A 27878-nucleotide genomic window follows, 5' to 3' on the forward strand; every position below is an offset into this window, starting at 1 on the left:
TGTACACTCTTAAGCTAGTAGACTCGAACTCAGCCAAGTTTGTTGGCTCTGAGTGCGACGCCTGAGCCGATTTTCAGACCATTGGTCTTAGCTATAAAAATCTTCTTGAATTTCTACAGGCAACTTAAGAAAGATATTTGTTTTCAAGGGTTTGTATATAATGCTGACACTCTCGTTCCTTGCGTTTGCATTCTGACCTCTGAGCAGAGGAGCAACGCTTCCCCATTGTGACATTACTCATTGAACTATTCCACAAACAAACAAAAGGAAGTCATGCGTTTTGATTTGTCGAATTTATTTGTGCAATGAAATCTCACATACATTTTGAAACTTTACAAACACTTCCTATCAGCAACTTATACAAAGAAATTTCTGACATATTGAAACTTTACAAGCACTGTTATCAACAAACTTTACACACACATACAGGCGAAATTTACACGCAAACAGAGTAAATGTAGCTCAACAATCATCATGTTCATGTTCATGCATCAGACCATGTGATATCGTAGTCTCCAATCTCGGATTCTGGGATCTTCAAGGCTTTCCAGACCGCCGGAGAGGCATCAACAATGTTGTTGGGGCAAGGTGGTTGGAAGTCATGATCTGAGTCGCACCCATACACAGAGTCGCATTCATCGACGACCTTAGCCTTCACAGTTCTACCATTTGCATTTATGTTGATGTAATTCAGGCATCGGCTTCCTCCATTGTACCATCCAGTCGAAAGAGCAACCACCATCTCATTATCATCATGGTATTGGTTGTCGCACTCGGAAGGGCCGCCTCCATCACCACCTTTGGCAAAGCTATTGATGGTCATTTCAGCTTTGGTGTTGCCTGCTATAGGGGGAGAACAACGGTACTGGGGGTACAACTTCCCGGCCTTGCAGCAGTCAGAGTCATGCTTTCTGTTGCAGTTTCCTGTTTTGCCTCTCAGGTAGCCACTGGGTTGGCACGCCCCCAAACCCAAACCCAAACCTTGTCCCACTCCAATGCTGAGGCCTAGGTTAAGAAGCAAGAACAAGGGTATCAAGAAATGGTTTTGGCTTCCCATTCTCTCCTCCTGCACTTTTGAGGTCTGTTCGGGATAAGTGTTGTTTAGTAGGGAGAGATGGTGTTGGAGAATAGTGAGGAGGTGTTCCTTATTTATAGCAGTCTCATGTGTGGCTCTCATGGACCATAGTTTTGTAGGTAAAGTTCATTACAAGACGATGAACAAAAGAAAGTTGAATACAAAAAAACAAAAATGTCATGCCCCAACTACGTACGCGAAGGTTTGATTACCTCCATAACTTCCTTCCAAAACGAACTCTTTCAGAGGCACCCTTTTTAATTTGTTGTGCACATTTGCATGTACAATTTTTCATCCATGTTTTAAATTTTAAAAAAGGGAAAGGGTTTCGGTGATGGAGAACAGTGGAAGGCATCCCTTATTTATAGCAGTCCCATGTATAGCTCTCATGGATCACAGTTAAAGTTCAATACAAAAGAAAGACGATAAGAAAAGGAAAGAAAAGTTCAAGCCAAAAGAAATTCCCATGCCTCAACGTACACTACCTACCCATCTTTTAGTTGTTGGACCTCTTGGGCATTTGTGATTTAGTTGGTGGGAATGCAGTAGAGGTACCGATTAACCAATGTTGCGTCCGAGCTCAACGAACTGGGTTCATTAGACCTAGGAAAAGTGTCCCTTTCACATCATGTGGACGGGTGTTGAAATCTCACCTGGCCATATCCAACGGTCCAAATTAGTCTTGTTTTTTTTTAAAAAAATTAAATAAGATATTCATTTGAACTTTGGAGTGAGTGTAGGTGTATTTTTATAAATATCACTAAATAAAAATTATTAGAAAATATTTTAAACAAAAATATTAAAATATTTCTAAATTTATTTTGGTCTATATTTTTTATTCAAAAGATCTCTTATTAGTTTTACTCAATCTTAATTATATAAATTAACATAAAACCAAATGTTCAGATTAACATCATTTTTAAATTAAAAAAAAAAAGAAAAAGAGATTCGTTATTGACCCATGGATTAGCATGGTTCAATCTCAACCATTAAAAGGTGCCTGTGCACCTTTTGATCGTCCACATGTTGTGGACGCAATACCAAATCCACCGAACTCTCCAAAAATTTTGTTTGAAAATATTGGATGATATTTGTTTGAAATTATCGGTACTTTTTGCTTTGTTGTTTACTTAATGCCGCCGTTAATCCAGAGCTCATCTTATTAGATAGATCTACTCTCTTAGTCACACCATAAGAATCATTAGATTATTATTTTCAAAAAATAAATATTGAAATTTTTATTTTTCTAGTACTTAAATCTCATCCTCTAAATATTGGAGGGTCTCTATTCAATCTTAAAACTTTATTTTTTTCAAGTGCAAAAAAGGTGCAATTAGGAAATTTTTCTTCTTGAGGCTAATCTAAGGGTTGAAGAGGTCACATCCCCAAATGGCTAGTATACTCCCGCATGACTATACTATCTTTTGGCATTAGATAAATATACATTTGACAAAAATCGAATGATATTTCTTTGAAGGGTGTGGTTTCCATAAGGTTGCAACCTTAAACAATCTATTCAAGGCGCACATCCAAATTTTATCATAACATATAATTTTGATGTAAAAATATTCTTAAGATTACCTCAAAATCTATTTTCATATCTAATTATAAACTCCAAAAATGGTTAAAATCAAGTAGATCTATAAACATATGAAAATCTTGAAAATAGATGGTCTAGATAATGTGTTGTAAGATGCATAATTTTTGGGACTCAAAATCCTTTCGTTTTGATACATCTCGACGTCGAGATGATCAATTAGAGGGTTTTTCAATATTAAAACAATCTTTCCCGATGGATTTTTTAGGTGCATCCGTAGTTCTACATTTTAAGGTTGCAACCTTATATAAACTTTTCCCTTATTTGAATGATAATTAACCCATAGACAAGTGGTTTTTCTTCGAGAAGAAAATTTCAGTTTTGGGCACTTTTTTTAGGAAAAAGTTTATATAAGGCTACAACCTTATATGTAGAACTACGGATGCACCTCAAAAATCTAATGGAAAGGTAGTTTTAATCTTGAAAAACCCTTTGATTGATCATCTCGACATCGAGATGTATGACCATGAAAAATAAAAAGATTTTAAGTCTCAAAAATAGTGCATTTTACGACATATTATCTACACCGTCTATTTTCAAGATTTTCATATGTTTATAGATTTACTTGATTTTAGCCATTTTTGAATTGTACTTATAGTAGTAATAAATGCTTTGATTTTTTGTTATAAGTGGCTGGTGTAGACAATGGGTCTGACGCAATTTGTTCAGGATCGGCTTTATTTTGAACAATGTGTCTGACGTATTTTGTTCAGAATCGACTTTGATTTAAACCAGTGTTTTAAAAAACGGCAAGTCGAACCGGACTCTCCCGATTCGACTTAGAAACACGCGTGCCCGTGCCGGTTCCAACCGAAAAACGGGAACCGCCCGGTTCTAGAGAGGAACCGCCCGGTTCTAGAGAGGAACCGCCAGTTCCCATTCGGTTCAGCCCGGTTCTAGAGTGGAACCGCCGATTCCCATCCGGGATGGCCCGGTTCAGACACGTAACACATGACACGTACATGCAAGCATGCCCCACACATACTCACACGTGCACACGTACGAGCGTGCCCCACGCACACTCACACGTGCACACGTCTGTCTGAGCACACGTGCGAGCGTGCCCCACGCACACGTGCGAGCGTGTGTCAGAGCGCACGTGCCAGCGTGCCCCACACACACTCACACGCGCTCACGTGTGTCCAAGCGCACGTGCGAGCATGCCTCACGCACACTCACACGTGCTCACGTGTGTCCAAGCGCACGTGCGAGCGTACCCCACGCACAATCACACGTGCACACGTGTGTCAGAGCGCACGTGCGAGCAAGCCCCACGCACACTCACACATGCAAACGTGTGTCCGAGCGCACGTGTGAGCATGCCCCACACACTAACACGTGCTCACGTGTGTCCAAGCGCACGTGAGAGCATGCCCCACGCACACGCACACGCGGTCACTTGTGTCTAAGCGCAAGTGCGAGCGTACCCCACGCACACTCACACGTGCACACGTGTGTCAGAGCGCACGTGCGAGCATGCCTCACGCACACTCACACGTGAACACATGTGTCCGAGCGCACGTGCGAGCATGCCCCACACACACTCACATGTGCACACGTGTGTCCGAGCGCAAGTGCGAGCATGCCCCACACACACTCACATGTGCACACGTAATTTGTTTAGGATCGGCTTTATTTTGAACAATGTGTCAGACGTAATTTGTTCAGGATCGGCTATATTTTAAACCAGTATTTTAAAAAAAGGCGAGTCGAACAGGACTCGCCCGGTTCGACTCGAAAACACGCGTGCCCTTGCCGGTTCCAACCGAAAACCGAAAACCGTCCGGTTCTAGAGTGGAACCGCCGGTTCCCATCCCGTTCAGCCCGGTTCTAGAGTGGAATTGCCGGATCCCATCCTAGATGGCCCGGTTCACACACGTAACACATGACACGTACATGCAAGCGTGCCCCACGTACACTCACACGTGCACACGTGCGAGCGTGCCCCACGCACACTCACACATGCACACGTCTGTCTGAGCACCCATGCGCGCGTGCCCCACGCACACGTGCTCACGTGTGTCCAAGCGTAAGTGCGAGCGTGCGCAACACACACTCACACGCGCTCACGTGTGTCGAAGAGCACGTGCGAGCGTGCCCCACGCACACTCACTCGCGTTCACGTGTGTCTAAGTGCACGTACGAGCGTACCCCACGCACACTCAAACGTGCACACATGTGTCAGAGCGCATGTGCGAGCATGCCCCACGCACACTCACACATGCACACGTGTGTCCTAGCGCACGTGCGAGCATGCCCCACACACACTCACAAGTGCACACGTGTGTCCGAGCGTAAGTGCGAGCATGCCGCACACACACGCACATGTGCACACGTAAGTTGTTCAGGATCGGCTTTATTTTGAACAATGTGTCTGACGTAATTTGTTCAGGATCGGCTTTATTTTAAACAAGTGTTTTAAAAAAAGGCGAGTCGAACCGGACTCGCCCGGTTCAAATAGAAAACACGCGTGCACGTGCCGGTTCCAACCGAAAATCTGGAACCGCCCATTTCTAGAGTGGAACCGCCAGTTCCCATCCGGTTCAGCCCGGTTCTGGAGTGGAACCGCCTGTTCCCATCTGGGATGACGTGGTTCACACACGTAACACATGACACGTACATGCAAGCGTGCTCCATGCACACTCACACGTGCACACGTGCGAGCGTGCCCCACGCACACTCACACGTTCACACGTCTGTCTGAGCACAAGTGCGAGCGTGCCCTACACACACGCGCTCACGTGTGTCCAAGCGCACGTACGAGCGTTCCCCACAAACACTCCCACTCACTCACGTGTGTCCAAGCGCACGTGCAACTGTGCCCCACGCACACTCACACGCGCCCACGTGTGTCCAAGCGCACGTGCGAGAGTACCCCACGCACATTCACACGTGGACACGTGTGTCCAAGCGCACATGCGAGCGTGCCCCACTCACACTCCCACGCGATCACGTGTGTCCAAGCGCACGTGCAAGCGTACCCCACGCACACTCACACGTGCACGCGTGTGTCAGAGCACACGTGCGAGCATGCCCCACGCACACTCACATGTGCACATGTGTGTCCGGTTCTCACATGTAACACGCGCTCACGTGTGTCCAAGCGCATGTGCGAGTGTGCCCCACACACACTCACACGTGCACACGTGTGTTCGAGCGCACGTGTGAGCATGCCCCACACACATTCACATTTGCACACGTGTTTCCAAGCGCAAGTGCGAGCGTACCCCACGCACACTCACACGTGCACATGTGTGTCCGAGCGTACGTGCGAGCATGCCCCACACACATTCACATTTGCACACGTGTGTCCAAGCGCAAGTGCGAGCATGTAACACGCTCTCACGTGTGTCCAAGCGCATGTGCGAGTGTGCCCCACACACACTCACACGTGCACACGTGTGTCCGAGCGCACGTGCGAGCATGCCCCACACACATTCACATTTGCACACGTGTTTCCAAGCGCAAGTGCGAGCGTACCCCACGCACACTCACACGTGCACATGTGTGTCCGAGCGCACGTGCGAGCATGCCCCACACACATTCACATTTGCACACGTGTGTCCAAGCGCAAGTGCGAGCATGCCCCATGCACACTCACATGTACACACGTGTGTCCGGTTCTCACATGTAACAAGCGCTCACGTGTGTCCGAGCGCACGTGCGAGCATGCCCCATACGCATTCACATTTGCACACGTGTGTCCAAGCGTAAGTGCGAGCACGCCCCACGCACACTCACATGTGCACACGTGTGTCCGTGCGCAAGTGCGAGCATGCCCCACACACACTCACACATTTACTTTTGCACACGTGTGTCCAAGCGTAAGTGCGAGCATTCCCCACGCACACTCACATGTGCACACGTGTGTCAAAGCGCAAGTGCAAGCGTACCCCACGCACACTCACACGTGCACACGTGTGTCCGAGCGCACGTGCGAGCATGCCCCACACACATTCACATTTGCACACGTGTGTCCAAGCGCAAGTGCGAGCATGCCCCACGCACACTCACATGTACACACGTGTGTCCGGTTCTCACATGTAGCACGCGCTCACGTATGTCCAAGCGCACGTGCGAGCGTGCCCAACACACACTCACACGTGCACACGTGTGTCTGAGCGCACGTGCGAGCATGCTCCATACACATTCATATTTGCACACGTGTGTCCAAGCGCAAGTACGAGCATGCCCCACGCACACTCACATGTGCACACGTGTGTCCGTGCGCAAGTGCGAGCATGCCCCACACACACTCACACATGCACACATGTGTCCGAGCGCACGTGCGAGCATGCCCCACACACATTCACATTTTCACATGTGTGTCCAAGCGCAAGTGCGAGCATGCCCCACACGCACACTCACATGTGCACACGTGTGTCCAAGCGCAAGTGCAAGCGTACCCCACGCACACTCACACGTGCACACGTGTGTCCGAGCGCACGTGCGAGCATGCCCCACACACATTCACATTTGCACACGTGTGTCCAAGCGCAAGTGCGAGCATGCCCCACGCACACTCACATGTACACACGTGTGTCGTGTTCTCACATGTAACACGCGCTCACGTGTGTCCAAGCGCACGTGCGAGCGTGCCCCACACACACTCACACGTGCACACGTGTGTCCGAGCGCACGTGCGAGCATGCCCCACACACATTCACATTTGCACACGTGTGTCCAAGCGCAAGTGCGAGCATGCCCCACGCACACTCACATGTACACACGTGTGTCGTGTACTCACATGTAACACGCGCTCACGTGTGTCCAAGCGCACGTGCGAGCGTGCCCCACACACACTCACACGTGCACACGTGTGTCTGAGCGCACGTGCGAGCATGCTCCATACACATTCATATCTGCACACGTGTGTCCAAGCGCAAGTGCGAGCATGCCCCACGCACACTCACATGTGCACATGTGTGTCCGTGCGTAAGTGCGAGCATGCCCCACACACACTCACACATGCACACGTGTGTCCAAGCGCACGTGCGAGCGTGCCCCACACACACTCACACGTGCACACGTGTGTCCGAGCGCACGTGCGAGCATGCCCCACACACATTCACATTTGCACACGTGTGTCCAAGCGCAAGTGCGAGCATGCCCCACGCACACTCACATGTACACACGTGTGTCGTGTTCTCACATGTAACACGCGCTCACGTGTGTCCAAGCGCACGTGCGAGCGTGCCCCACACACACTCACACGTGCACACGTGTGTCTGAGCGCACGTGCGAGCATGCTCCATACACATTCATATCTGCACACGTGTGTCCAAGCGCAAGTGCGAGCATGCCCCACGCACACTCACATGTGCACATGTGTGTCCGTGCGTAAGTGCGAGCATGCCCCACACACACTCACACATGCACACATGTGTCCGAGCGCACGAGCATGCCCCACACACATTCACATTTTCACATGTGTGTCCAAGCGCAAGTGCGAGCATGCCCCACACGCACACTCACATGTGCACACGTGTGTCCGTGCGTAAGTGCGAGCATGCCCACACACACTAACACGTGCACACGTGTGTCTGAGCGCACGTGCGAGGTTGCCCTCATATTTTTATACACATTTCATAATTCATATTGCATAGGTATTTATATACCAAATTTGAATACCTATCTTTCGATGTGGGATATTCTTAAACATCATTAAATGAAAACAAAATGTAAATATAATCTATTAATTAGCAATTTATAATCACATGTAGTTAAATGGTTTGATGGTTATGACTTTGAATTTTTTACTTGAGGTCCCAAGGTCGAATCCCCTTGGGCATGTGTTGCATTTTTGTTGTGTATGTAGTGGTTGGTATAAATATTTTTGTTGTTTTCGAATCCCCTTGGGCATGTGTTGTATTTTTGGTGTATATATAGTGGTTGTTTTAAATATAAATATTTTTGTTGTGTATATAGTGGTTGGTATAAATATAAATATTTTTGTAAACATAAAAGACATAAAAAAATGGAAAATAAAAAAATTAATTTTTTATATAACCGTTAATTTTTGTTGTATATAGTGGTATAATTATTTTTGTAAATAATATGAAAGGTATAAAAAAAATAAAAATAAAAAGTTTATTCTATTTGAAATCTCCATCTTTCTACTAACAATCTCTTTTACTAAATTTATTATAGAAACCTAAAAAAATAAATTTTTGAAAAATTGAAGTGTTATTTCCAAAATTTGTATGCATTTTATTAATTATTACATTGATAACCAAATCTTTTATTTTATTTATGAATTTTTACATTATAAATCATGTAATGTACTATTTTTTTTACAGTTGTCAATAATACATTTTAAATTAGATAATATTATAAAATATTTATAAAATATAAACTAATAATTATAATTTCAGTATATAAAATTATAATTAGTGAGGTTGTAATAATTTTGGATTATAGTTAATTAGGCTGTAAAGTTTGGGTTTTTTTAGCGGGTTAGGGTTTTTTGTCAAAACGAGATTTTAATGGCCATTCTTCATTGATTAGTCTACTCTTTATAATAGTCCACATATAATTATATATTTTATCCAAGATAACTCTATGATTTTTCTTTTATGTGATGCAAATTTAATAGTTAAAATCACTGGTTTAAAAAACGGATCGGTGACCCGGATCGGGCTTCCAAAAAACCGATCCGGATCGGTGAATCGGCGATCCGGATCGGGAATTGGGTGAATCGGCCAGAATAAAGCTTAAAAAAAATTCGAAGAAGTTATTAAAATTCATTATAAATATTGTTTTTTAGGAATTCAATAAAAAATGAGGGTACTCCATTAAGAATTTTCATGTTTTTGAATGAATATGCGAATATTGATATGTTCTTTCCCTGCATGAACCGCCATTCAGCATTTAATTTACAGTATTTCGTGCTCATCCCTACACTGTTGCTGTTGAGACTCGATATGTGAATAGTATGGTTGGGATAGGGTGGCCTCAGAATCATCATCTCTCTCATTTTCTCTTTGAATAATATGGATTAAAAAAAAAAAATAACAAATTTTCAAAAAAATCGATCATGGATTAAAAAAAAAATCACAAATTTTCAAAATATTCTATCATGGATTACAAAAAAAAATTCGATCATGGATTAAAAAAAAAAAATCACAAATTTTCAAAAAATTCAATCATGGATTACATAAAATTCGATCATGGATTACATAAAATTCGATCATGGATTACATAAAATTCGATCATGGATTACAAAAAAAAAACAAACAAAAAAAAACAAAAAATTCAATCGTGGATTACAAAAAAAGAAAAAAACAGTTCGATCATGGATTACAAAAAATTCAATCATGGATTACAAAAAACTCTATCATGGGTTACAAAAAAAGCAAAAAACAAAAAATTCAATCATGGATTACAAAAAAAAAAACAAACATTTCGATCATGGATTACAAAAAAAAAACAAACATTTCGATCATGTATTACAAACCATTCGATCATGGATTACAAAAAATTCTATCATGGGTTACAAAAAAAAAAAAAAAACAAAAAAAGCGATCATGGATTACAAGAAAAGAAAACAAACATTTCGATCATGGATTACAAAAAATTCTATTATGGGTTACAAAAAACCAAAAAATTCGATCATGGATTACAAAAAAACAAAAACAATTCGATCATGGATTACAAAAATCGATCAAGTATTACAAAAAAATCTATCATGGATTACAAAAAATAAAAAAATAAAAAAAAAATAAAAATTCCGTACGGACTCGCCGATTGACTGTTCGGACTCGCCGATTCCATACAGTGAATCGGCGAGTCACTGTGCGGAATCGTCCGGTTCTCTCTAGAACCGGACGATTTCCGATTTTTCAACCGATCTGGTCCCTTTTCGCGAATTCCGAGTCGAACCGGGCGAGTCCGGTTCGACTCGGCGTTTTTTAAAACGCTGGTTAAAATAAATTTATACAGGCAAAGAACATCTCAATATTCACAAATTGATAAAAAAAATGAAAGTTAATAGTGTAGTACCCTCATTTTATATTGGATTCATAAAAAACAACATTTATAATGAACTTTAATAATTTTTTCGGATTTTTTTGAAGCTTTAATCCGATCGATTCAGCCGATTCTCGATCCGAATCGCCGATTCGCAGATCCGGATCAATTTTTAAGGTGCCCGATCCGGGTCACCGATCCATTTTTTAAACCATTGTTTTAAACAATGTGTCTGACTTAATTTTTTTTTAAAATAAAGCCGGTTCAGTATAGTGTGATTTTTTTTTAAAATAAAGCCGGTTCAGTATAGTGTGTCGTGTGCCATCCAGCTTCAAGAAGTTGGTGCTTGAACGACATCATCGAAAAACATGAAACGGGTGAGTGAAATGTGTTACATAAGGAGTCTTTTAAGTTACTTTTTAACTTCAAGTATGACTGCAAAATAAACAATTTTGCGGTTAGTGGAGTTGTTTACAAAATAATTTTTTCGGGGTTTTGACGGGGGACCTTCAAAATTCGGACTTTGGCTCCTTGCTGAGTCAAATACCAGGATTCAACTAGGGTCATTCAAAAAAGCAAAACATCTAAAAATTACGAATCATTGCATCAAATTATATATATATATATATATATATATATATATATATATATATATATATATATATATATATATATATATATAATTGTATGTTTTTTCCAAAGAAAAGGTTTATATCAGTTATCTTTTGAAGTATGGTGCACTTAAATATCTAGAAGTGAGTGTTCCAATTTTGAAAAAATCTTCCAATTTGATTATCTTGACATGAAGATATATGAATATAAAGCGAAAACAAATTTCATGTCGTAAAAATGGTACTTCTTGTAACAAATTATTTAGAACATCTATTTTCAAGTCGTAAGAAGGGCGCCTATCACCGTTTTTACAACAATTTATGAATTTCTTGTCATATTCCTTATTTCTATATTTTCCCATTTTTAAAAATTTTCTGAAATATTTCCAACAATTATTTATTTATTTTCCAAATACTTTTTTGAAATGTTTTTAAGCTATTTTGTTTCACTTTTACAATTTTATTTTATTTTTAAGAAATATTCTTTAGATATATATATATATATATATATATATATATATATATATATATATATATATATATATATAGGAAATGATCTTGTTAGGCTAAACTGATGGAATAGTATAAGCCGAATGACTAAGATTGAATATGGGCCGGTCTAACGATCAAGACTGTATTTTGTATTTTAATTTTAATTTTTTTTATACAAATCTAAACCACATAAAGTTTGAGCCATCCACTATAATAGTGAAGGCTCACCTAAAAAAAATATTAAAAACATAATTAAGAAATAAGAAATAGATAAGGACTCGATTTCAATGCGAGCAAGCCCGCATATGTAGAAATGCGGGCCTATTAATAAATCTATTTTTGACATGGAGTTTTGGACTTAATTTTTAAGGACATGTAATCTCTAACATGGAGATCATGAATATTAAAAAAAAGTAAACTTTAAGAAACTGGAAATAATAATTATAGTAAAAAAACATTTGGAGCGTTAGTTTCCATTGTTTTTAGAGGGAACATCTACTTGCATCTATCTTTAAGATGGATGCTTTACACTTTTTGGACCGTATATATAGTTATGCAGTCCAGCCCACAAATGAAAAATACCCTTAAATCTTGCAAGGTATTTTGGTTTATTTATTTTTTATGAATTAGATTTTTGATCTTTTATTTGATTCACCTATTTTTTAAGAATGGACATTCCAAATTTTAAGTTTTCGATTTGTATACAGACATTAAAATTCAAATACAACAAACAATCATGGCTATTAGATTGTCCTAGATTCAATTTGGGCCGTTGGGTATTTATGTAGTTGTTACCTAGTGGGCTGACCTCAGATTCTCTATGCATGTAAAATACTGAAATTAGCCCACTAGCTTATGTGCACATATGCGTTCATATGAGCTTAATGGCCCAGATTGAATATGGACCGATCTGACGGTCATGACCTCATTTCGTATTTTAATTTTAATTTTTTTTATGAATCCAAATATTTGGAAATGTTATACGTGTATTCTTCAAAAATAAGAGAACCTAATAAAAATATCAAAAAAATAATTTGCAAGAAATAAATTGATTAAAATACTCTTGAAACATTTTGAGGGTATTTTGATTAATTTATGTTTTACGAATTATTTTTAAAATATTTTTATTAGGTGCATTTTGATGAGAAGAGTGGATGCCTAAAATTTCAAGTTATTTGGATTCATAAAAAAAAAATTAAAATTCAAACACGACAAGAGGACCTGTCCGTCAGATCGGCCCAGTTCAATCTAAGCCGTTGAGCTCATATGTTCATATGAGCTAGTGGGTTGTTCTCAGATTCTCCATATATATATATATATATATATATATATATGGGTTTGTATACAATGAAACCATTTAACTCGATACAAAGATGTAACAATTAGTTATAACCATCCGATGTGAAATCTAATAGCTTGGATGTGTCACAAAGTTTGAGAAAATTTCTTTTGAAATTTCAGCTTGGTAAATGAAACAAATACAACAATCCAATTTCGTATCTAATGGTCAAGATTAATTGTGACCACCTTGTATCAAAGGTACATAGTTTCGTTGTATTCTTTTCCCATATATATATATATATATATATATATATATAGGGGCCTTTTGCAACCTGTACACTCTTAAGCTAGTAGACTCGAACTCAGCCAAGTTTGTTGGCTCTGAGTGCGACGCCTGAGCCGATTTTCAGACCATTGGTCTTAGCTATAAAAATCTTCTTGAATTTCTACAGGCAACTTAAGAAAGATATTTGTTTTCAAGGGTTTGTATATAATGCTGACACTCTCGTTCCTTGCGTTTGCATTCTGACCTCTGAGCAGAGGAGCAACGCTTCCCCATTGTGACATTACTCATTGAACTATTCCACAAACAAACAAAAGGAAGTCATGCGTTTTGATTTGTCGAATTTATTTGTGCAATGAAATCTCACATACATTTTGAAACTTTACAAACACTTCCTATCAGCAACTTATACAAAGAAATTTCTGACATATTGAAACTTTACAAGCACTGTTATCAACAAACTTTACACACACATACAGGCGAAATTTACACGCAAACAGAGTAAATGTAGCTCAACAATCATCATGTTCATGTTCATGCATCAGACCATGTGATATCGTAGTCTCCAATCTCGGATTCTGGGATCTTCAAGGCTTTCCAGACCGCCGGAGAGGCATCAACAATGTTGTTGGGGCAAGGTGGTTGGAAGTCATGATCTGAGTCGCACCCATACACAGAGTCGCATTCATCGACGACCTTAGCCTTCACAGTTCTACCATTTGCATTTATGTTGATGTAATTCAGGCATCGGCTTCCTCCATTGTACCATCCAGTCGAAAGAGCAACCACCATCTCATTATCATCATGGTATTGGTTGTCGCACTCGGAAGGGCCGCCTCCATCACCACCTTTGGCAAAGCTATTGATGGTCATTTCAGCTTTGGTGTTGCCTGCTATAGGGGGAGAACAACGGTACTGGGGGTACAACTTCCCGGCCTTGCAGCAGTCAGAGTCATGCTTTCTGTTGCAGTTTCCTGTTTTGCCTCTCAGGTAGCCACTGGGTTGGCACGCCCCCAAACCCAAACCCAAACCTTGTCCCACTCCAATGCTGAGGCCTAGGTTAAGAAGCAAGAACAAGGGTATCAAGAAATGGTTTTGGCTTCCCATTCTCTCCTCCTGCACTTTTGAGGTCTGTTCGGGATAAGTGTTGTTTAGTAGGGAGAGATGGTGTTGGAGAATAGTGAGGAGGTGTTCCTTATTTATAGCAGTCTCATGTGTGGCTCTCATGGACCATAGTTTTGTAGGTAAAGTTCATTACAAGACGATGAACAAAAGAAAGTTGAATACAAAAAAACAAAAATGTCATGCCCCAACTACGTACGCGAAGGTTTGATTACCTCCATAACTTCCTTCCAAAACGAACTCTTTCAGAGGCACCCTTTTTAATTTGTTGTGCACATTTGCATGTACAATTTTTCATCCATGTTTTAAATTTTAAAAAAGGGAAAGGGTTTCGGTGATGGAGAACAGTGGAAGGCATCCCTTATTTATAGCAGTCCCATGTATAGCTCTCATGGATCACAGTTAAAGTTCAATACAAAAGAAAGACGATAAGAAAAGGAAAGAAAAGTTCAAGCCAAAAGAAATTCCCATGCCTCAACGTACACTACCTACCCATCTTTTAGTTGTTGGACCTCTTGGGCATTTGTGATTTAGTTGGTGGGAATGCAGTAGAGGTACCGATTAACCAATGTTGCGTCCGAGCTCAACGAACTGGGTTCATTAGACCTAGGAAAAGTGTCCCTTTCACATCATGTGGACGGGTGTTGAAATCTCACCTGGCCATATCCAACGGTCCAAATTAGTCTTGTTTTTTTTTAAAAAAATTAAATAAGATATTCATTTGAACTTTGGAGTGAGTGTAGGTGTATTTTTATAAATATCACTAAATAAAAATTATTAGAAAATATTTTAAACAAAAATATTAAAATATTTCTAAATTTATTTTGGTCTATATTTTTTATTCAAAAGATCTCTTATTAGTTTTACTCAATCTTAATTATATAAATTAACATAAAACCAAATGTTCAGATTAACATCATTTTTAAATTAAAAAAAAAAAGAAAAAGAGATTCGTTATTGACCCATGGATTAGCATGGTTCAATCTCAACCATTAAAAGGTGCCTGTGCACCTTTTGATCGTCCACATGTTGTGGACGCAATACCAAATCCACCGAACTCTCCAAAAATTTTGTTTGAAAATATTGGATGATATTTGTTTGAAATTATCGGTACTTTTTGCTTTGTTGTTTACTTAATGCCGCCGTTAATCCAGAGCTCATCTTATTAGATAGATCTACTCTCTTAGTCAGAAGGCATGCTTGGGAGGATTTTTTTCAATATGAAAATCTGAGAACACCATAAGAATCATTAGATTATTATTTTCAAAACATAAATATTGAAATTTTTATTTTTCTAGTACTTAAATCTCATCCTCTAAATATTGGAGGGTCTCTATTCAATCTTAAAACTTTATTTTTTTCAAGTGCATAAAAGGTGCAATTAGGAAATTTTTCTTCTTCAGGCTAATCTAAGGGTTGAAGAGGTCACATCCCCAAATGGCTAGTATACTACTGCATGACTATACTATCTTTTGGCATTAGATAAATATACATTTGACAAAAATCGAATGATATTTATTTGAAGGGTGTGGTTTCCATAAGGTTACAACCTTAAACAATCTATTCAAGGCGCACATCCAAATTTTATCATAACATATAATTTTGATGTAAAAATATTCTTAAGATTACCTCAAAATCTATTTTCATATCTAATTATAAACTCCAAAAATGATTAAAATCAAGTAGATCTATAAACATATGAAAATCTTGAAAATAGACGGTCTAGATAATGTGTTGTAAGATGCATCATTTTTGGGACTCAAAATCCTTTCGTTTTGATACATCTCGACGTCGAGACGATCAATTAGAGGGTTTTTCAATATTAAAACAATCTTTCCCGATGGATTTTTTAGGTGCATCCGTAGTTCTATATTTTAAGGTTGCAACCTTATATAAACTTTTCCCTTATTTGAATGATAATTAAACCATAGACAAGTGGTTTTTCTTCGAGAAGAAAATTTCAGTTTTGGGCACTTTTTTTAGGAAAAAGTTTATAGAAGGCTACAACCTTATATGTAGAACTACGGATGCACCTCAAAAATCTATTGGAAAGGTAGTTTTAATCTTGAAAAACCCTTTGATTGATCATCTCGACATCGAGATGTAGGACCATGAAAAATAAAAAGATTTTAAGTCTCAGAAATAGTGCATTTTACAACATATTATCTACACCGTCTATTTTCAAGATTTTCATATGTTTATAGATCAACTTGAGTTTAACCATTTTTGAAATTTTAAAATTTATAATTAGATATAAAAATAGATTTTGAGATAATCTTAAAAAAAATTTACATCAAAATTATATGCCATAATAAAATTTGAACTTGCACCCTACCTCTACAGCTACAGATGCATCTATATGCTAACTGCACCCCTTTTTTTAACACAACAATTTTTGGCAGGGCCCGAGCACGCTCCACACATTGCTAGGGCATAGCCGGGGAACAATGGGCTGGGTTGGGTCTTGTCGACCCGGACCCAGGCCAACCCAATTAGGTACCTAGGGACCTGGACTTGGGTCGGGTCCGAGTTATATAGACCCGAACGCAACCCAGATTTGGATTTGGACCCAACTCGGACCCGGGTCTAGAATTTTTTTTTAAAAAATATTATATATATATATATATAATAATGATTTTATAGAATGAGATTACTTATTGTACAATGGCGTGACAATTGCTTATAACCATATGATGTGAAATTTGATAGTTTGAGTGTATTACAAAGTTCGAGAAAATTTCTTTTGAACTATGTGATTGGTCAATTGGATAAATGCAACTACCTAATTTCACATCTAAAGGTCAAGATTAATTGTGACCACATTGTACAAAAGGTAAATGGTTTCATTATATACATGTTTATTAAAAAAAACTATTTTTTACAATGTGTATATATATATTTTTATTAGGTCTAAAAATGGTGAGGACCTTAAACTTTCTCTTAACCCGTCTCAAGCCCAGGTAAAAGAGGCAGGTTATGTTAGGTAAGCAACCAACATAAAACTTTGTCAAAACTTTCTATCAATATTGAATGGACGATATAGCTTTGATCGATGAGACCCAAAACGACATTAACACAAAGTTAGAACTTTGAAGTGATTATCTAGAATCTAAATGTTTTAAAATTAGTTAGACTAAAGCAGACTATATGGAATGCAAGTTTAGTTATTATAAGAATATAGATGATGAAATAGATAAGATTGGCGATCAAGAAAAGCCAAAAAGAACACTCTTTTGATTTCTTGGTTTGATAATTTAGAAAAAGGCGAAGTGGAGATGTGCAACAAGAGTTTTATGTGATCATCTCACTACTTCAAACCATGACCTTTTGGGCCTAACTCTTGTCTTTTTTTCGCCTTCTACTTGAATCAACTCGCACATCCTAAAAGGTGTTGTACTAGGTCTATGCTACACATGCCCATCCCACCTAAGTCTACTTTCTCTTATCTTATCTCTTATTAGAGCCACACCTAAATTCTCTTAAATGTATTCATTTCGATCCCTTCTTGTCTTGCCATTCATCCATCTCAACATTCTCATATCATCTACACTCATCCTAAGGTATGTTGTTTCTTGACTACCCAACATTTCGCCCCATAAAACAAGGCTGGTCTCATTGCTGTCCTATGTACACTATTGGACCTGCTTTGTGTAAAGAGAGAAACCAAATTAGGTCTATGTAGAGATAGATAGATAGAGAGATCTGAGAAGGTGACAGCAAAATCACGACCCATAGAAATCCTACCACAAGTGCGATTAAGATGGGATAATAAACATAAGTCTAATTACATTAGGATTCTTGGTTATATCTTTTGGTTTTTGTTATATATGTGACATCTATGACAAGTTTCCTATTAGATTCTAAACTTTATAGAAGGAATGAGATAGAAAAATATTTATGCACTATGTGGGTCACCTTGTGGGAAAAGTTGACTTCCCTTTAGATAAAGGCGAGGACCTCCTACAAAGAGAAGGAGGAGCCTCTAGAGAGAGAAATAAACTTCTAATAAGAGAGATGGTGCATTTGTGCCTCATGTGCAGAGATGAAGAAATGGTTTCCATAGATATTTTAGGTGATATCCTATTTGTCAAGGGAAACTTTGGTTGCTCATTGCTCTTGCATCACTATCATGTGTGTTGCGTAAAAGTTGCCACAAGGAAAGAAAAGGAAAGAAGGTAGGTGATGTTCATCAGGAGAGCAATTTCAAAAGTTATTCAATTGGGTGTTGTTGCTGATTAATAGAATTCCTTTTGTATTTTAAATTTTGTTTATGAAATTAACATTGGTACGATGGATTTTAGTATGTTATATCCATGATGTTGTCTTTTTAATACAAATCATGTAAATTTTTGTGTTCATGTGGTGTGTGTGTTTTATGCTTTATTTGTCGTATTCATTTATTCTTCCATCGTGTTCGTATTCAAGGCACAAGTGTATTTAAGGCGCACTTTTTTCCATGTCATTTTCCAGGAAAAATCAGCAAAATCATCCAACAATGCAAAATGTAGTTATGGTTTAACATTTATTAACTGCCAATGCAGAATGTGATTGTTAAGGTTAAAATTAGTGAAAATATGACTAACTGAACTAGGGTTATTAATTGTGAAGAGAAGGTTGTTAAATTTGTGAAGCCGAATCACATGTGTATGTGTACAATTTGACTTTTCTTCTCTTCTTCATGGACCATTCGATTGAATATTAATCCAATGGTTGTGATATGTTATGTCCTTGAGAAACCTTTTATTATAAAAAGGGGTTGGTAACACTTTTGTTGAGAGAAAGTGGCAAGAACGTGAGTACTCTTATTGGGTGTTGTGTCCTGACTTATAGAGAGAATGTGTGGAAGAAGAACCCATCACATTGATATTGATTTTGCTTTAAAAAGAGAATTGCAAAAAGGAGAAAGTCCTTTACTTGAAGGTTTTACGCCATCTACAAAATGTTGCTAATTCATGTTAAAATTGTGAAGAGTTTTAAGTTTATGTGAAGGGACTGCAGTGTTCATTGATTAATATGAATATACAATATTGTTTCATATAAACAAATATATATAATTAGAAATAAATCACAGACACCTGTACTATACCCATATTTATCATAAAATACAAACTGTTGTACCCGTCATTCATACATATTCTGATTACAATATACGCTTTCCATGTTAACATGATAGACAATATATATTTTCTTTTCACAAAAATCTTGTGGCTATATCATTCTCAGTAGATGTAACTCACTAAATGTGGCTAAACCTTATTAAAATCTTGTGTTCTTTAGTGGTTAGAAGTTTCCCTTCTTTTTTTTTTTATTGTTACTTTGGATTCTATGAAATTCCTATTGCCTGGTTTCATCAACAACATGAATATTCTCTAAACCAATGAAGAACAATCAAATTTCTTTGGAAAGTACCAATCGAAACTTGCATAAGGGTGAGTAAACCCTGATTGTAAAACTCTCTTTCACATATATCCACAATTTATTTTTTCTCTCCAGACTCGAGTGATGGAACTTTGGTGTTTTCGGTGAGTCTCACTCTAACCGTACGGGAACTAAATGAAAAGGAAAACTTGTATTCGTTTCGTTAGATATCGGGTTAGAAATTTTTATTCGTTGTGTTGTAGTCATAGACTCATAGTATGATCTCCTTCGGGGGCAAATGCTACCTTTAAATAATCCTATACACTTTACCTCAATACAATGGCAATGTGCACCGATCTTAGTCTTCTTTTTTTTTGGGGTGGGTGGGAAAGACGCGCCCCTATTCAATTTTTTTTCATTAGTTTAATAGTTATAGTTTTGAAGGTGTTAGTGATAGGAATGGAGATGGAGACCACAATGTGGTAATCAGGTGTGAGGATGCTACCACTACGATCCTAGCCCTTGTTTCATCTCTTGAATCCAACAATGGATGTTCTAGCTGAAATATAGAGACAATATTGAACTGATGCTAAAATCATTTTGCATCCATAAGTATAAGCAAAAGAAAAAACGTACTGTTTCACCTAGGGCACATTTGGTATGTGTGAAAATATTTCTACTAAAACTTTTTCACGCGAGAAACCTCCCTCATGTAATTAGGTGTGGCAGGTTTTCACGCTAATTGGTCCATGTGCATTTTTCATATTAATGACAGTCAATTATGTAAACAAACTCCCGCACCTAATCACATGATGAAAAAAAACTTCACGTAAAAAATACTTTCAAAGAAGTATTGTCATGCGTACTAAATATGTAAAGTAGATCTTAGTCATTGGACTATTCCACAATCAATCGAGCAAAAAAGAGCCATAAGTTTTGATTTTAACTAGTCCCAATCAATCGAGCAGAAAAGAGCCATAAATTTTGATTTGTGGACCTTGTCCAGTGAAAGCTTTACATATTAAGACTGCTATCAACAAGTTTCACACACATATATAGGCAAATTTTAGCGGCACACAAACTAAATGCAGCTCTACAATCATCATGTCGTCATTCATGCATCGGACCATGTGATATCCTAGTCTCTGATCTAGGATTCTGAGATCTTCAAAGCTTTCCATACCGCAGGAGAGGCACTGACAATGTTGCTGCGGCAAGGCTGCTGGTAGTCGTATTCCGCATCGCACCGGTACAGAGAGTCGCATTCATCAACAACCTTTGCCGTCACAGTTCCACCATTGGCACTTATGTTGATGTAATTCAGGCATCGGCTCCCTCCGTTATACCATCCATTCGAAAGAGCTACGACCATCTCACTGTCATCGTGGTATCGGTTGTCGCACCCCGAAGGGACACATCCATCGCAACCTGTGGCAAAGCTAATGATGGTCATTTTAGCTTTGGTGTTGCTTATGACAGGGGGAGAACAATGGTAGTGGGGATACAACTTCCCGGCCTTGCAACAGTCAAGAGTCATTCTCTCTGTTGCAGGCTCCAGTTTCGCCTCTCAGGTAACCACTAGGGCGGCACGCCCCCAAACCTAATCCTTCTCCCATTCCAAACCTGAGCCCAAGTTTAAGAAGCAAGCCCATTATCTCTCTCACTACTGTTGAAATGTATGTTAGAGATAGTTGTTGGTGTTTGGTGTTGGAGAATAGAGTAAGAAAGTGTCTGTATTTAGAGTAGTCTCGCATGGACCATACTTTTGTAGTTTTTTTTTTTTTTTTTGCCTAAACCACTTACACTAAGGTTTGAATTCACATTAATCATCAAACAGGGCAACTTGAGATACACGCTAACTCCAAAACATCTCTTTGATCACGTTTCATCGTCCTCCTCCTGATTGTTTGCCATTTTTTTCTCTTGAAATTAAGGTGGATTTGAATAATTTTCTATGGTCAAAAATTCAAGTGGTCTGGCAATTTGACGTCGTGGGACCATCCTATGAACTCTCCTTTGGACAGTGTGAGTTCATGTGTTCATGTTGAAAAGAAATTTGTGTAATACTTTATTGAGCCAGATGGTGTTTAAGAGTAGGACTCTCAAATCCATGGTCTTTGGACCTTTTAGAGTACAATCCCAAAGATAGACACCCACGGTTCATCAAAGGCTCATGTGGCCATGAAGTAGAGCGCAGACCTTCAGCAAAAGACTGAAAATCATGGGTCGCCTTGGGTCGCGTCGCCCAGTAGACCCGGACCCTACCCCACTAGGTCTAACATGGAATAGGACCTAGGTCGGATAGAAGTCATTTGGACCTTGAACCAACATATTGGGTTGGTTCTTGGGTCTAAAAAAAAAAACGTTCATTATATTTTTTTTATGGAAAAGTATATAATGAGATCATTTATCTTTGGCACAAAGTAGTCACAATTAATCTTGACCATTGGATGTGAAGTTGGATGGCTACATTTATTTCATTGACTATGCTCAAACTTAAAAAGAAATTTTCTCAAACTTTGTGTTACACTCAAGCTTTTAGATTTTACATCGGATGGTTATACATAATTGTGACGTTCTTGTATCAAAGTTAAATGATCTCATTATATACAATCCATATTTTTATAATATGTATTTTATATATTCTATAATTTTTTATTACTTTTATGTACTGGGTCGAGTCGCATAGGTTTGAAATGGACCCAGACCAGGCCTAATAAGGTCCAAATCAGCCCTAGACCTCACTCAAGTTAAGTTCGCGAGTCAATCCGACCCAATTGCCATCCCTGCTAAAAATGGAGGAGTATATTCTTAGGGAATAAAAGTAGAGGTTCCTTATTTGGGACTAATTCAACATGACCATATTGGTCACTTATGATTTTTGTAACTTGGCGACTGCTTTTTATTCCACCACATAATACCGTTTGAAGAAATATGTTTCTGGACTTAAAGTACGGTCAATGTCACACTCTCGCTAGTCGGATTTCACATATGATAGCTAGAGATGATTTATGACATTTATATAGCATAGATATATAAAACACTCTTGTAAATTTTCCCAAAACGCAATTGTTGCACTTCCAAAGAGTGCCTGATCATTTTAGGTTTTTATTTTTTAACTTTTGCAGTTAGTATAAGGCGAAAGCCTCAAACAATTAAAGTAAAGCATGCATTCAAACTCTGATAGTATATGTAGTTCTGGCGTTGGAATCTTATGATGACCTAATACTCTTTTTTTAACCTCAATTATGAAATTTAAAGCTCCAAAAATGATCTAGATCAAGCAAATCTATAACTTAAAAATCTTTAAAATGAACGATCAAGATAATGTGTTACAAGATGCACTAGTTTTAGGACTTGAAATCATGTTAGTTAATAGTCCGGACATATTAAAGTCGAGATGATCAATTTGAGGGTTTTCCATCATAAGAGAAACATTTTCTTGGGTTTTTGAGGTGCAAATTATTTCTATAATTTAAGGTTGACATCTTAAATAAACTTGAAGTTACTGCCTTATATGAACTTTCACATTTAAACAATAATTATGATCCTATTAATGTCCTACTAATACGAATATCCAATATATTAGTTTAAGACATTGGATCCTATTAATGTCTATATCTAATATATTAGTCCATTAAGACAGAATCAAGAAGTATTAACCTTATTATAAACAAAAGAGTGATAAGAATGTATATATATTGATCAATACCTAATTTCAAGAATAAGAGAGGGGAGAGAGATTTAAGGAAAAAATGAATGCCAGAGATAAGGAAAGAGTGAGTGAGGGAGCAATTTAAGGGTGAGGTGATATTAACACATATTTCTTTCATTGACCCACATGTTTCCCATTAAATATAGACGTGGGAAATGGTAACTTGAGTGAGAAGGATAAATTATCATAAATAAAAATATACGCATTTTTTATTGGGTTGGGGGCTTTTTGTTGCACATGGGAAATAATGACTTGAATGTTAGAGATATAATTTATGCTGAATAAAAAAATGTATGTTTATTAATGAGCTATGTTCATTTTCAATAGGTCGTATTTTATATGTTGCATTAATTTAAGAAGTATAAAATTTATTTAAAAAGCATGAACAACAGAAATAATTTAGATATACTATTTGTCATAAAAAAAAACTAAATGAGACCAAAAGAAATAACTCTTGAAACAAATAAATAAAAGAAAGGAAACATGGTTCTCACTTGCTACCACTATTGAATAGAATTCCTTAAATCAAAACCTTAACTCATTGTTTTGTGGGAAAAAAAGATCAAATCATAAATAAAGATTTAAAGAAGTAAAATTGTTGAAGATTACTTCAACTAGGCTTATTACACCCCATATCGAGTCTCTTCTTTTTTATCGTGCTTGGGATCTATGATCGGTCTCTTAATTATCCTACATATAGCAAAATCCTCTCAATGGCATTTGGATCTCGATCTAAAACCAACTAACTAAAGCATCAATGCCGCAGTGTTGCTCAACTCCATTTGGCTTGATCTTTCCCTTAGTCTTGATCAAGTCCCTTGTTTGACCTTTGGAGCTATGGATCTCAATCTAGAACCAACTATTTTAGTCTTGCTCAAGCCCTTTTTGCTTCATCTTTAGAGTTCTCAAGCCCTTTTGGCTTGATCTTTGGAGAGATAAGAGATAGATCAAAGAGAGAGGGAGAGATCTAATAGCAAGATTCTCCCCTTTGCTACCCAAAAATTAAACCACCAACTAACCTTAGCATGGGCATACCACTTAGAAACGAGAGAGATTACTTCGGCGTGACCCTTGGCTTGATAGAGATTTTGGTTGAGGTGTGCCCCTGAGAAAAACTTGAGAGAGATCTTGAAGCCCTAGGTAGGGCATGCCACCTATAGAGAGATCTTTGAGAGAGATCAACCCTTAGAGAAACTTGGGAGAGATGTTGAAGTCCTAGGTGGGAGAGATCTTGAAGTCCTAGGTGGGGCATGCCACCTATAAAGAGATCTTTGAGAGAGATAAACCTTTAGAGAGATGAGAGAATAGGTGTTGAGATTTTATGAAGTGAGAGAGCCTCTTTAGATAGATTTTCTATACCTTGGGGTTTACCTCACTTCGTAAGGTCAAATCTTTACCATCAATCTAAAGAGACTTGTGGGGGTGAGAGATTTGAACCATTAATATTTTTGATCCACCATCAACATTTAAAGAGATGAGTTAGACCCTTATCTTCAATTTCCTAGACCTATTCCCATCAAATCCTTAAATAAAGAAAGAATATATCTTACTTTCTATTTTAATATATCCAATCCTTACTTTTCGATCAAGCAATCTTGGTTCAAATATTTATTAAAGATTTCAAATATTCAACATTGTTGGCTATACCCAAAAGATAAGCTAAGAAACAAAGGATAATTATCGCCCAATCTTGGAAAAGGATTGGGCTAAGAAACAAAGGATAAAAATAAAAATATTGTTTCATAATAGAGGCATAATACAACTGAAAAAATAGCAACAGAAAGCTAGAAGAGGCAATAACATTATAAGCAACCAAAATAAATAATAATAATAATAATAATAATATTAGTAATAAGTAATAATAAGTATTATTTTATTACTACATTTAAGTTTTATAATAAAAAATTAGATCTATTCAAGAATCTAAATTCTTAGTTGTTTCAATCTAATTGTGTTTCATGACCTATGAGAGAGAGATCAACCGCTTATTTTCTACATAAAAAAAAAATAGGGATTGTATACTAAGAGACCATTTATCTTTAGTACAATAAGGTTAGGATTAATCCTAGCCATTCAATGTCCAATTGAATAGCTTGGGATATGCCACGAAGTTCAAAAAAAATTATTGGGCTTTGAGTTTACTCACAAGTACACTTACAACCATTTGATTTGAAATTTGCTGGGCATTTGAAATTTGATGGGCAAGAATACTTGTGGCCTCCTTGTACTAAAAGTAAATGATCTCTTTATATACTTTTTCAAGAATCTAAATCCTTAGTTTTTTCAATCTGATTGAGTTTCACGACCTGTGAGAGAGAGATCAAACCACTTATTTTCTATATATAAAAAAAGCGTATTACAATTTGAAAAATATACTACCGTTTTATTACTTTGTTCAAGTTTATCATAAACAATTAGAACTATTCAAGAATCTAAATCCTTAATTTTTTTCAATCTATTTGAGTTTCAGAACATGTGAAAGCGAGATCAAAATACTTATTTTCTATATGTAAAAAAATCATATTATAATTTGAAAAAAAAAAGTTTATATAATGTTGCAACCTTAAAATGTAGAATTAAAGATGCACCTCAAAAAATCCATCGAAAAAGGTTTTTTTAATGTTGAAAAACCTTCTAATATCATCTTGACATCCAGATATATGGATATGAAAAAAAAAAAAATGATTTTGAGTATCTGAAATAGTGCATCTTACAACATATTATCCAGACCATCCATTTTCAAGAATTGTATAAGTTTATAGATCTACTTGGTTTTAACCAATTTTGGAGTTTAAAATTTTATAATTGGAGATGAAAATAGATTCTAAAATAATTCTAAGAATTTTTACACCAAAATTACATATTATGATAAGATTTCGAGGTGCACCTTAACTGGATTGTTTAAGGTTGCAAACTTATAGAAACCACACCCATTTGAAAAATATACTACATAGACATAGATTTAGAGGTACCTTCTATTTTTCTCTTAGGAAAATATTTTCAACCTAAAAAATCCTTGTGAGAGATCAGCAAAGAAATGAACTTGAGAGAGATAAATATATTGTTTTCTCATAGGATAAGGTGGACCATGATAGGCTTTTGGGCCAGGGCATGAGGGTTTAGACTGAGAGATGATGAAAGAGGTTTTTCCTAAAAAGGTATTTTGGGAGGGAGAGATTGAGAAAGAGATTAAATGAAAAAAAGATGAGTCAAATAGGGGAAATTTTATAGGCGAGATTTAATATGGGAGTTATCAGGTATTAATCGTAATTAGTGCAAGTTAGAAAAAATAAAAAAAAGTAGCACATAAAAAAAGGAGCTACATGGTAGGGAGAGAGAAATAATGAATTCCTTTATTATATTTTTTTGGAGTTACTGCAAGATAGAGAAAGTAAAAAGAGAGAGAGAGAGAGAGAGAGAGAGAGAGAGAGAGAGACTTTTGAGAGGGAAAGATTTTAGAAAAATAAATGGGAGAGAGACTTTATGAAAGAGGGAGAGATAGAAAAGATAGAGATGAGAGATTTTAATAAAACAAATGGGAGAGAGATTTTATAAAATAGGGAGAGAGAGAGAGAGAGAAATGGGAGAGAAAAAAATAGTAGATGATATAAATAAGAGAGAATTTAATAAAGATGTAAGAGATTTAAGGAAATGTGTAAGAGGGAGAGAGACAAAGAGAAAATTGTGTGGGTTGGGGGGAAGAGATTTAGTGAGAAAGAAAACTTTGGAGGGTCGGTGATTTATTAGGAATGAGAAAAGATGGGACACATGGCACAAAATGGGAGGAAGATATTTAAAGAAAGGCGTAAGAAATAGAGGCGAGAAAATCTGGTGCGTGGGGGAGAGATTTATTAAGGAAGAGAAAAATAAGACATGTGGCACAAAAATAGGGGGGAGGGGAGACGGAAGAGAGGAAATTATGTAGGTAAGGGAACATATTTATTAAGGAAGAGAAAAAAATAGGAAACATGACACAAAATAGAGGGGGTATCTTTCGCGTTTAATATATAAATAGATAGATAGATAGATAAAAAGAAAGTATACGGTGAGAGGACTTTTGTAACATGGGATAAATTAGTCGGTGAGAAAACTTTTTCAATGGGTCCTATGTCCTATATAGTTGCAAGTCTCAATTTAAAATACGATTTTTTTAGAAAATCACTTTTTTCAAAAAAATATATAAAGAACTTCGAGTTTTTCAAAAGATTCAAAAAATCGTATTTTACTAATTAATCAAGTTATAGATTCATATTTTTTTGTTAAAATTTTTTTTCAAAAAAACTTCTTCCATATAACTTTATTTATTCATTAACTTAATATTATTGAATTTTGGTTTAAAGATATGCACATTAACAATGGACGTAAATTAAGAATTT

General features: G+C 37.4%; 2 protein-coding genes and 1 pseudogene across 2 annotated transcripts; all 3 read right to left on the minus strand.

Annotated features, from left to right (window-relative positions):
* Nucleotides 1–278: 278 nt before the first annotated feature.
* Nucleotides 279–1136, minus strand: LOC148782946 (putative ripening-related protein 1). Its single transcript, XM_088861174.1, has one exon. It carries the CDS (start codon nucleotides 1055–1057, stop codon nucleotides 485–487), a length of 573 nt encoding a protein of 190 aa, XP_088717300.1. The 5' UTR covers nucleotides 1058–1136; the 3' UTR covers nucleotides 279–484.
* A 12499-nt stretch (nucleotides 1137–13635) lies between these two features.
* On the minus strand, nucleotides 13636–14493 carry LOC148782947 (putative ripening-related protein 1). Its single transcript, XM_088861175.1, has one exon. It carries the CDS (start codon nucleotides 14412–14414, stop codon nucleotides 13842–13844), a length of 573 nt encoding a protein of 190 aa, XP_088717301.1. The 5' UTR covers nucleotides 14415–14493; the 3' UTR covers nucleotides 13636–13841.
* Nucleotides 14494–20749: 6256 nt separating this feature from the next.
* Nucleotides 20750–21415, minus strand: LOC18429180 (kiwellin-1-like; annotated as a pseudogene).
* Between the last annotated feature and the right edge of the window lie 6463 nt (nucleotides 21416–27878).

The sequence above is a fragment of the Amborella trichopoda genome, chromosome 3, assembly GCF_054954075.1.
Source record: "Amborella trichopoda isolate Santa Cruz 75 chromosome 3, AtrichopodaSantaCruz75HAP2 v2.0, whole genome shotgun sequence".
Classification (NCBI taxonomy): Eukaryota; Viridiplantae; Streptophyta; class Magnoliopsida; order Amborellales; family Amborellaceae; genus Amborella; species Amborella trichopoda.

Bases quoted from the DNA above. Each gene is read 5' to 3' on its own strand.
- LOC148782947 (XM_088861175.1), bottom strand. From the start codon at position 14,414: ATGGGAAGCCAAAACCATTTCTTGATACCCTTGTTCTTGCTTCTTAAC.
- LOC148782946 (XM_088861174.1), bottom strand. From the start codon at position 1,057: ATGGGAAGCCAAAACCATTTCTTGATACCCTTGTTCTTGCTTCTTAAC.